At 39.9% G+C, this 12,171-nt stretch overlaps 1 protein-coding gene across 1 annotated transcript in view; it reads left to right on the forward strand.

Moving 5' to 3' along the window:
* Nucleotides 1-12,171, forward strand: part of RAVER2 (ribonucleoprotein, PTB binding 2) — a 36,512-nt gene that overhangs the window by 9,943 nt on the left and 14,398 nt on the right. The window contains exons 2-6 of the mRNA XM_074152103.1: nucleotides 2,803-2,869; nucleotides 5,908-6,377; nucleotides 9,998-10,189; nucleotides 11,022-11,148; nucleotides 12,045-12,127. Coding sequence (XP_074008204.1) covers nucleotides 2,803-2,869; nucleotides 5,908-6,377; nucleotides 9,998-10,189; nucleotides 11,022-11,148; nucleotides 12,045-12,127 — 939 coding nt within the window. The remainder of the gene's footprint in view (nucleotides 1-2,802; nucleotides 2,870-5,907; nucleotides 6,378-9,997; nucleotides 10,190-11,021; nucleotides 11,149-12,044; nucleotides 12,128-12,171) is intronic.

Here is a 12,171-nt window from a genome sequence, read left to right on the forward strand (position 1 = left end):
ACTTTTCTTTGGACTAGTAGGCTCATTCATTTATAGAAGAGGAAAAAAATCTTTTAGGAGAAGCAGTTTTGCAAACGTTGTGTGGAAAAAATACTCATAGTGCCCAGTGTTGTGGTTTGGGTCGGACTGCCTGCTGTTATCTTGGTCAACAGATGGTTTGGATGTGGCTATTGTGAGCGTGGGCAAAGTGGTGGCAGCTGGGGATGGCAACCAGGGATGGCAGCCATCGCTCACGTGTGGTGCCACCACCGGGTTTATTACTGCTGCTTTGCTAAACCGCGTGTGATAAGAACGGTGGGAGCTTGCGTTGTCTTTCCCATGGAAAGGCTGACCCGGGGAGAGGGGAAAGGCGGAAGTGGCTCCTGATGGGGATGGAGGGCTGGGGGTGCCGAGTCCGGGCTCCCTGGTGTGTGAGCCGTCAGGCTGCCGGGAGGTCGGGAACGGGGAACGAACGGCGGCTGTTTGTTTCTGCCGTGCTCAGGGAAACAGCCCTCTGCTTACATTCCTTGCAAGTTAATAGGGTCGCACCAGAGAATGTACCTGACTTGGATGAGCCCTTTCTCCTCCCGGAGTAAACACTCCAAATACTGGGTAACTGCTTACGCCAAAGGGCCCAAACGCGTTCAGTACTGGTGGAGCACAGCTGAACCTGGTCAGGAGCAGCGTGTAAGGGGTTCTTCTTGCTTTCCCTGACAGTTCTGCTCTGAGCTGTCAGGAACAGAAACTGTTCACGACATTAAAATGGAAGTAGCGTTTATTCTTTTCTAACAGACCTATGTGTTGAAAGATGCTGAAGGTAAAGTTTAGAGAAGTGCCCGAGTTCAAAAGCCGGCTTAATACTTCTGAAAACATTGCAAAGAATCTTAGTCTTAACATGCACAGTTATGTAAATATCTGTTTAATTTGCAGGGTATGTATTTGCTTAAGAGTCCACATGGTGTGTTTTACTTTTGTAAGTCGTCACAAATGGTCTTTATGTGAAAAATGCTTTCTCTGAAATAATACCCAAACCCAGTGCCACAGGTGAAGGTCTCAGCCCTGCCATGGGGACCACGAGAGCACGAGAACATTCATTTTCCTGAAAGAGCCTGTTCCACAAACCTGGCGGTGTTTCCAACAACCTGTGGAAATCGGTGTTAAAATCTTTACAAAAATCACTTTGCCTAAATTAGGTTTTCATTTTAAATCTTCCTTATGTTCCTATCATTCTTACATGAGATCTCATGATTATCCCATGAAGGTATGTTCACTACAGGCTATTTTCCCTCCCAATTAAAGTTTCATTTACTGGGAAATCATGTGGAATCATCTGATTCACAGATGACTTTCAAAAGAGTGTTCAGAGCTGTTTGAAATAATATTTCCTGCTGCTTAATAGTATAAAACTTTCAGTGTTACTCTTGGGAAATTATGAAATAAAGAAGGTAAATGCGTCTCCCTTTTCCTAAGTAGGACAGAAATAACATCTTTAGGGTCCCCAGTGCCACAAAACTGTACAGAAAGTGTCTTCTCAGTCTCTCATGACAGAATGAACTGGTGTCTCTCGTTAGAGAAATGTCCACAGTCAAATCTCCTGCCTGACCTGAACCTTTGAATTGTACCCGGTATATTTTGCTTTTCAGAAACCACATCTTTATCCCGTCTGATCAGAGGATGGCTGGTAGCTTGAGAAATGCTGCCATGTTTTATTCATGTAGTATTTGACAGCTGTGAACTAGTGAAACTAGAGATTGGCGTTCGCTTGACTAAAAGGTGTGCACCTGATACTGGTCACGGAGAACCCAATTAACCTCTAGGCTATATATATTGAATTAGCAAACTGGCAAGTAGACTGGGCTACTGGAAATTGTCTGGAATTAAACTTTCAGGCAAAGCCGGTTGATTATTTTGCTTATTCAAACAGTCTTTTGCTGTTGTTTATGGGATTTATCCAACTAAAAGAATATGTATATCCAGGTTACTATGTGTAGTTTCTTCTTGGGAATGATTAATGTGTCGTATGTGCATTCTTGCCACTGAACTGATAATAGTTTGTGGTTTCTGTGGGGCATGTGCACACACCTTGTTCTGGTTGGGGAACAGCTCTGGCAAACTGGTGCACACCTCTTGGACCTGCTCCTACCCCACTCCTCCCACACCCTGGCTCTCTCCCCGCTAATTAGTGGGAGCAAATAATGCTTTTGGGATTGATTCTTCGTTGAGCATCTGTGCAGGAATTGATAGAGGATACTTCCCAGGGGGTATTCTGGGCACAATCATCTGCTGATTGAAAGAATATTCATTATTAAAAGAGTGAAAATCTGCTAAAGTGAACTTGAGCAGTTGTAGGAAACTAAAGCAACTGGTGCATTTTCTGCCAGCGTTGCCTGCCCTCCCTAAACGGCCGGATGTGATGTTGCCGGTATTTCTTGTCTGCGTCGTATTTTAACTGTGGTAGCTGTACAGCGGAGAAATTGGGGGGGGTTGCTATTTAATGAACTGTGATGTTATTCGTCTTTATCAAAAGACAGTCAACAGGACACCCAGTTGTGCGTATGGGACTTTATATAATAAAAAGTAAATTATTCAAATGGAGTAAGCCAGTTTTTTATAGAAGATAAAAACACTGCTGCAGTAGTATAACCAGCTCTTTTAAAAACAAATATTTGGTAGCGTTTCTATGGTGAGATTTTTCTGTTTATTTTTTGTTTGGGAAAGTTTTTTGTTTGGGTTTCATTGTATTTTTTTTATAAATGAAGATGAATTTATATACTTAGTCTAGTGAAGTATTTATCTGATATTACTTGTACTTTTCTCTTTCAGGAAATCCACGACTTATTTAAAGATTATGAAATCAAGTATTGCTACGTGGACAGAAATAAAAGAACAGGTAAGAACTTAAAATCTTCTAGTGTCATAACTTTCAATTCCGTGATGAAACTAGTGAGGAACATCATCTGCCGTGTACGAAGTCATCAAGTTTTCTGCTGTCACATAGCTTGATTGTCCCTCAGTGCCCTTTTTGGCTGCGTAGTTTGTCGCCTTCTACTGAATCCAGTGAGAATTGGAAACTTTATTGATGTCAGCCTGGTCCACTATGGTATCTCTCGGACGTATTTCCTCCGTTAGTGTCTCTTTGGGACAAAGCTCACGATTTCCTTTGAAAAACTAAGCCTGAGGCCTCTCTTAGGACAAACCACAGGTGCCTGTGACATGGTCAGAAGACAACGTACCTACCTCCAGGTGCGTTTCTGTCAGGTAATATAAGACAGAAGCAATTCATTAGAATATTTAAGTCTTTGAGGAAAATGTTGTCCTGAATTAAATTCTGAATTATTTAAGCCTGATCCTCCATTTACAAATTAATTCTCTAAATAGGGGATTCGTGGATTTTTAGTGCTTGTGAGGTACAGAAATGGACAGATATTTCTCTACTCGTGCCTGGGCTATCTCCTGAGGCAACCTTGGTTACCAGGACTAAATTGTAAAGCGGCAGCTGGGATAGATTTGATAGATAGGTCCTTAGAGGATAATGATATTTCTTGATACCTGCCTCTATGGAGCAAAAATTTCTGCTTTAATGTCCCATTATCTTGCAAATTTGATTTCTGAGTATGGAATAAGGCCAGTTTGTTTATGAGATGCTATAGTCTGCTGTCTAAGAGCAGACTGAACATCTGTGTTCAGTGTGAGAAAATGTTTGAAAATACTTGGAAAGAGTAAGAGAAGGATGATTTTTTTTCATATATAACTAATTTTTTACTGTGTATGTATTTGTGTTTGTTTTACGGTGTATTCATATGTGTGTCTGTGTATACATAGAGAGATATATAGCACTTTGCCAATTCATGTGAATTTTTGTAGGTTTTATTGCATGCCTCTGCAAATTTTCATGACTGGAATACACTGTAGGTGGTTTATTTTTTTCTTGGCTTCTCATTTGGATAGATTAAGTTACTTTATCTCTGGATTCATGAAGGCTTTAAAACTGTGTTCAGAGGTCCTGGTGTCACGGATTCTTAACTGTACAGTCAACAAAGTTCTTGAGCCTCTCAGCTGTTCCTACTCATGGTCTTTATCTTGCAGATTGTTTTTGGTGTTAGTAGTTTTGCTGTGCAAAAAGCAAGTTCTGCTAGTGGTCTCTGGGTGTTTATGTGTGTTTATTCTGCCTTGACCAAGTAAGTACTGACACAACAGGAGTCATCCACCCAAAACGTGGAACTCCATTTGTATGGAGGTTTTTTGTGGGGTTTGTTTGTTTTTATTTTTTTTTTGTTAGATAAATTCAATGACTTTTTAGTTTAATGTATGGAATCAGAGCTTTGTAGAGCTCTGTAGATGTTTCCAATTAGATCTTCTGAAGTTCTTCCAAGTAAAAACAAATGTTTTCACTTGATGACATGAACTAATTAAAGATTAATGATAATCTCAGGGAGGTAGCCCTAAACGACCTCAAAACATTGGGGGAAAAAATTTTATCTTAAAAAAGCTAACAGTATTTTTAAACTTTGTTGTCTTCTATCCATATCTTCTATGTAACTATTCTTAGAATACCAAAGAGTATCCTATTAGAGAAATACGTGACGCTGTGTCAGAATACTGGAGAGCAAACCATTGTAGATGGTTACCCAGGCACGTTTTAATCTGTTTGAGAACCAAGTTGCCGATTTCCACGCCATCTCGTCTTTGATCACTGATACGTCTCTTCATTTAGGACAGATTGTAAAACCCATTGTAAAGGCATTGTTTGTGTGTCAGTACAAACAAATTGCTTGCAGGATGCATAACAACATTCAGTTTGACTAGGAGAGCAAAACCAAGGTCTCAAATATTATGTGTATGTCACCAAGATTACACTTGCTTTTCTTTTTTGAATTTATCAACTGCTACAAGGTAGTCACAGACCAGAACTTGCTTTAAAACCCCCTGTGGATGTTTATGTTTTAACTGGAAATGGTTTAGACTGTTGTAACTAATGATTATTAACGCATGAAAGAAGATGTTAGCGCTTTCTGGCTGGCTGTAGGACCATGGGGTGGTAAAGGTACAGTAGGTGGTACAGTGCTGCCTACATCCACAGCTGCATGAACCTTCAGTTACCTGTGGGATGATGACAAGATTGTCCATGGTTACGTGTTCTTGTGGGACCATGACATGGTTCAGAGGTGGTGGGTGTTGCTCCCTTTGTCCATGGCTGTGGTTCACTGCAGACTATTATAACTTTTTTAATTCACAGAGTACAAGGCAACAGGTGGCAACTGAACTACAGGAGTTTCCCTCTGAACATCAGGAAACGCTTTTTCACTGTGAGGGTCACCCAGCACTGTTACAGGTTGCCCAGAGAGGCTGGGGAATCTCCATCCTTGGATATACTAAGAATCTGTTTGGACATCATCCTGAGCAGCCAGCTCCGGGTGGCCCTGCTTGAGCAGGGGGTTGGACAAGGTGACCTCCAGAGGTCCCTGCCAACCTCAGCCAGTCTGTGATTCTGTCATTGGGTGAAATGCTTTATGGGCTGAAAACCCTAAAAAGATGTGTTAACCCGCAAAGTGAGGATTTATAGATGCTGTCTTCAAAGAAATTCAGTACAATCGGTAATGTGTTGACTTCAGTAGAAAATTTAATTGCTTTTTGTTTCCCAAATGTAACATTTTGTTGTGTTACAAGTAGTGAGGTTGTGTGTACCTGTGTTTCTGTAGTCACTCTTTGAGTTAATTACTCATGATGTCCGGTTGATAATGTCGAATATTAAAATACACATTACAGCGTATCTCTCTATCCATTGCTTCTTCAGGCTAAATCCCATACTCTTTATTTTTCCTGTGACTTATACTAGTGGGTTTTGGGGGTAGGGAGAGTTACAGTAATTGACTTTGTAGCTGGAGAGAAGCTGTGGTTGGTGATGTGATTTGTTTTGGTCTCTTACAGCGTTCGTTACTCTGTTAAACGGAGAGCAGGCTCAAAGCGCCATTCGGAAATTTCACCAGTATTCTCTTCGGGGAAAAGAAATCTCCGTGCAACTCCAACCAACAGATGCTTTGCTGTGCATTACTAATTTGCCCATTTCGTTTACGTTGGAAGAGTTTGAAGAACTTGTGCGTGCCTATGGCAATGTCGAGAGGTGTTTTTTGGTCTATAGCGAAATTACCGGCCATTCTAAGGGCTATGGCTTTGTGGAATATATGAAAAAGGACTCTGCTGCGAAAGCGAGACTGGAACTTCTGGGGAAACAGTTGGATGAGAGCACTCTCTTTGCACAATGGATGGACGTGAACCAGCTGACGACAAATCTTATTCACTCCAAGTGCCTTTGTGTAGATAAAATTCAGAAAGACTATGTTGATTCAAAAGAACTGATCCAAGCTTTTTCACTGAAGTATAAACCTGTTTTCTGCCAGGTATGTTGAGTTTGTATCTTTTGGAAGATCCTGGTCGTGATTTAAGTGGCTCTGTATTTGCATCTTCACTGCTTGCTATCTTACCCTTTTATTTTTCATTGAAGTAGTGAATGGTTATGCATCTGCATTGCGATACACGATGTGGTACAGATGCTTTATTGGTATGGGTTTGCAGTCATCTGGGAATTCTGCAGGAGACCACTCCCATGAAGCAGCAATAAAATGTTTATAAGACATCCCCTCCTCATGTATTTTATTGAAAAGAACTTTAGAAATATTTTAGAGCGCTTTTAAAGTAAACGTCGATGATGGTTTTATTGCTCAGTAAAGAAAGCCAGTGTGTATGAATACCAAAAGCGTAACAGTTTAGATGATGAAGAATATATGTACAAAATTAATATATTTAAGAAACCTCTGCAAATATCTAATGTGTTTTTTCCCTGACTGGGGAAGATGTAGGCTTGGGATCTCATAGTCGGCCAGGTTTACCAGTGGTAGAAGTGGTACATCTTTTGGAAAGCTTTGTGGGTACAGAAGAGGTAGATCCTTACCAGCCTTTGCCAGTGGAAAGGTTTCCTTCTCATCCCCATGGCTTGTGAGACACCAGACCACAAATAAAAGGTTGCTCATAGAAGTGGTGCAGACCAGCGTACCGTAAACAGGCAGTAGAAAGCAAGCTTGCTTTATAGTCACACAGTTGGGTTATGACTTCAGTTGTTTGTTATTTTTTTTTTTCCTTAAGTATTTTGGAAGGCTGCCCAGGGATTAGCTTCAGGGATAAAGTAACCAGAGATCTTCAGCATCTAAGACCGGAAGGTCCATAGGCTGTCTAGTCTGACCACCTGCAGGCCATCACTTTTTCCCTACTGCCCTTTCTGAGCCCCGGCATTTGGCTCAAGCACATTCTTCTGTGATCCAAATACACCAGGAGATGCCTAAATTGGAAGCAACTCTTTCCAGAACCTGCCCATCCCTTGTTATTTTGCGCTTGTGTCTGTTTTCTCAGTTGAAGATATCTGGCTTTAGCTTCACCTCGCGGATGAGTAGATTGAGGAGCCTTTGCTCCCCTCTTTTCTTCCTGTAAGGAGGTGTTAAATGCTGTAATGAAGTCACTTGCTCAATCTTTGTTTAATGAGCTAAACAGATTGATCTTTTAAAGTCATTTACTTCAGGGCATTTTTCCAGCTGTCAGATAATCCAGAGGCTGTTATCAGCTCCCCCAACAATTTTTCAACATTCTTTTAAAATTCTGAAGTTCAAAGACTAACAGGCTTCTTTGATGAAGATGTTTTTCACTAACACTATTAAAAATTGACTTCTACCTTCTTAAATCATAATGATACATGTGTCAAACCTGGGTTAGGTGAGGAGGGTCTGTGTGTGTATGCGTGCTATCAGTAAATGTCACTAAATACAGGAATTAAACAGTATGCTTTTGAATTAGGAAATAGGCACCCAGTCAAAAATCTATCGAAGAAAACATTCTTGGCACGTTCTCGTATTCCCTATCACTTGTGTAAGCACACCGTGTAATAGGCTAATAGGTAGATTGTAGAAGTGTGATAATAGAAGAAAAATAGGTTTACTTATGATAACTTAGGATTTATTCTCAGTGATTCTGTATCTGTTTTATTTATTTTCATATTGATAATATTGTCTTTTTATTAGCTTAGTATTAATATTTCATTGAAGTAGTTTAGTTTCTTTTTCAATCCATAAGTCTCTCTTGCTCTCATTCTTCTCTGAAGGGAGAGAGGTTAAAGAGAGCATCTGTTGTTCATTCAGTGGCCACGATGATAGAGAATGACCAGGAGGGGCACTTTGTCTGGAAAACTTCACCTGGAAGAATGAATAAGTTTCAGAAAAGCAATGAAAATGTTCATTCACACTCTTGTTATTTTGCATCATCGTGACAACAGTCTCTCTCTTCCTTCGGTTTCCCAGTCTTGGCCAGCCCAGCCTTCACACCGCTCCTGCACTTCGATTGTCCCTCCAGTAGGGTCCCTCTGAACGTTTTGCCCATCCCCTGGTGTGGCTTCTTTAATGTACCTGCCATGTGCGGCTTTCATGGCTTAGTTCTGCTGGTAACTGATGCCCTATTTCATCATGTAAATATGTTTTTTAACCTACAATTCTTAGCTGAACTCATGAAATAAACTCTGGTTCATTTAATTTTATTCCAAAGTTACCATTTTTTGAAATCAATTTGCTTTCTCCTCTACTGACAATAGATATCTTCTGTCAGGAAGAGCTGAAGTCAGATACTTCTACATGTGTCTTAGAAAAATGTGGCATTTCCTAAAACTTAGAAGAACATGTTTTGTCCTTTGCTTCAAGAAAATAGACCAGAAAAGCTCATTCCTTCCTTATATCAACTTTAAATTGTCACCTGGAGGTCTCCACTGTTATCTAGAAAGGGACAGATGGCTTTTCTCAGTACCTGTTTACTTGAGAAGTTTAAAATTGCCTGATCTGTTTGCAAGGACACTGGTGGCTGCTCTTTCACATTAAGGGAGTTTTTAACTGTGCATGAAACAACAATACGTTCCATAGCTGCAAACCATTCTTTTCATAAGTAGTTCAGGTCTTTATCAGTGCAGCTAAACTGATGTCAAAATAAAATATGATGCTTCTCCGCATAGACACGCGTATATATACACACATAGAATACACATATCTGTGCGTGTATTTATATATCACAATATGTGTGTTTTCCAGAGCTCTTCCCAGAGGCCGGTCTTTAACAGTGGCATTAAAGATCTGACCACCCTATTTTTCTTAAAAATCTTTGAGATTTATATTTCAGTTGTTAGCGGGACCTAATAGTTGGGAATATGTTGGTTTTGTCCAGGGATATCTAGAGGAGATTTTCTCTCTTCCACATCAGAGCTAATATCACCATATCGTTTCTGTTCATTTTAGGACTGGAGATTTTTGCCAAAGCTTTATTCCCTCCCTTCTCACCCTCCCCCCTTTTTTTTTTTTTTTGTTTGATTTAAATCTGCTCATTCTGCTATAAAACTCTGCAGACAAAGGCCAGAGCATTGTTTGACACATAAGCCTGTTTCCAGTCTGCTTGATTGATCAGTCTGGCATCTTCTCTTGGCATTAAATACAGTCACAGACTTCATATTCTCCTAAAAGGCAGTATATATCGGTGGAATTTGCATTGTTACGTGTTTCAGCAACTCTCATGTAGTCTGATGAATGGCATTTTTATTATTGTAGGCTTAAAAACTGGGTAATAATGAGTTTATAATTCTTATTTTGTAAAATAAAAATTAAGGTAGCATACAGCTGTACTTTCAATTTCCTTCTCGTTCCTTTCTGATTCTGAAAATGTGGGTTAAATCTGTTTCATAGCTCAGGTTCTCCACGAGATTAGGTGGAAGTGAAGGTTGTAAATCAAGTAGATAGAGCATGTGTGCCAAATATAATCTGAAGGTATGATATTCAGCTTATATCAAGCACATTTGGGAAAGAAACATCCTGATTTGGGTAGGCATTAATGTAGGATGTCCATTATCTGCGAAGTATTTTGCAAGGGATGAGTGAAAATATTGCAAGGCAGTTCCTGAAATTCTGCATTTTGTTGAGTGTATCGTGAAATGTTGTTTCAGTTTGCTCAGGATGAAGATAGTTGTATCGGGGACTTTGCGGTGGTCGAGTATGAAACCGCCGAGCAGGCTGAGAAAGTCCAAGAGGCCACCGATGGTATGACTATCAAAGGAAAGAGAGTCCAGGTGTCCTTCTGTGCTCCGGGAGCGCCGGGCAGAAGCACATTGGCAGCACTTATAGCAGCGCAGAGGATGGTAAGATATATGTGAATCTGTTTTCAGAATGAGTTTGATGCACCTTGAGTTGGTTCAGAGGAATCCAGCTGCTTTGCGTTAGGAAAACGAGCCAAGCTTTTGGAAGCATTAGCCTTTTTTTAATCTAGTGAGCCTAGTTCAGGAAAAGCATGGCCATATTCTGCGAGGAGGAAGGGTAAAATATAGCTGTAAGATATCACAAAGTTATACTTACGTAGCTCTGGGATTTTAGTAAATTTAATTTTCTGTACAAGAGTTTATTCCGGTTCAAAAGAAAAGTAACTGTAAGTGGAATCATTTGACAAGCTAAAACTTGGTTTAAAACAGAGGCAAGAATTTGTCAATTTTAAGATAAATTTCAAGGTAGGAGGAATAGTTTAATTTCATGCTTGATATAGAAGAAAGCTTTTTACACCCACATGTCTTATCAAATTATTTCCTAGAAAATTGGATGTGATAAGTGTTACATGAAGCTGTCTTAAAAGTAGAAGCAGAAGAGTCTCATTACTTCAGCTGGCTTTAGCCCACATCTCTATAAAAGAGATGAGCGGTGCTATTATGAGATACTGTGTGGTGTTCATGTTCTCCTTTGTTGATAACACTGTCTTGGTTTAAGGGGAAAAAAGAAATGTGTCTTAGGAAAAATAATACACTTAAAGTTTGGGGGTAATAGTTTAAGTGTTTCGTTTGAGGGAGAAGGAGTGGGAAACAGGGAAGGACATGGGATTATTTTCTGTGTGAAATGAAATATGCATCTTGACACCATACAAGGCATTTAAATGTATTCTTTGTGTTCTCCTGATTCTAACATTTTTGCCTCTCTTTATTGGAGATGAGGAACAATAGGAAAGGTTTGCTTCCAGAGCCAAATCCAGTGCAGATTATGAAAAGTTTTAATAATCCAGCAATGTTGCAAATGCTGCTGCAGCCCCAGTTGCGTGGACATGCCGTGAAACCTGGTGAGTTGTTTTAACACTGAGTTTAAAAAAAACCCCGTTCTTGGTGCTATGAGGCTTTCAGTGAAGGAGAGGAGCAGATCTTAAAATCTGTGTAGGCGGTGTTTCAGTGTGTCTGTGTAGACTCACATTTTAAGAAAGCAAAAGCAAGAGCTGAATAGTTACAGTATTGTGTCTGGGTAAAATTTAGTGTTACCTAAAAATGTCCTCATATTAACTCTGTGGTCTCTGAATGTTTGTGTTAGAAATGGGTTTAAAATGAAATGTCTTTTGCAGACATCATTAAAATGGCAGGTTTAAATCTGATTCTAGAGCTGAACTTTGCAGCCTGAGTTTTTCTCCTGTTGTTTCCAGTATAAACCATTATTCAGTTGGATGCTGCCATAGCCCTACACAGCATTTCATAACGGCATTAGCCAGAGATATTTCTCTGCCTTCTCATTAGGATGGATGGGAATAAACATACTAAAAACAGTCTGAGACCATTTCAAATGGGGGAAGTATTAGGAACAGGGATGGGAACAGATAATTTGAAGAGTCAGGTGGGGCACAGCTAAGAGTTTGTGACATAATCTACTGACAGAAGATAAACAGAATTTGTGTGTGAAGGGAACACTTCAGTAAAGAAGCACTTTTTCAAAGCACTTTAGATAATGCTGGGTTCATGCAGTCAGCTGCAGGCATTTCTGCATCTTTGAGTGAAACTCTCAGCATTAGAGGAGCACCTTGAGAGCACATTTGCTCTCTCGTATGCTGTTAATTGCAGATCAAAGCTGAGTGTATTGAAAGGTTTCACTATAATGACCTTCAGTCCACCGGAAGGTTTCATGGAAACCAAATCTGAAAAATAACAGAACAGATCTTTACTTGCCTAACTTTTTCTTGTGTTTCTAAAACAGTTCTTGGAGCATCTGCAGGTTTACCTCACCTTCTAAATTCAGCAGTTGGCCCACCTTTTTTGCAGTTGAATAAAGTTCATCAGGTATGTGACAAAATAACTTTTGTCAAAATAGGTATTTGTGGAGA

The sequence above is a fragment of the Numenius arquata genome, chromosome 8, assembly GCF_964106895.1.
Source record: "Numenius arquata chromosome 8, bNumArq3.hap1.1, whole genome shotgun sequence".
Lineage (NCBI taxonomy): Eukaryota > Metazoa > Chordata > Aves > Charadriiformes > Scolopacidae > Numenius > Numenius arquata.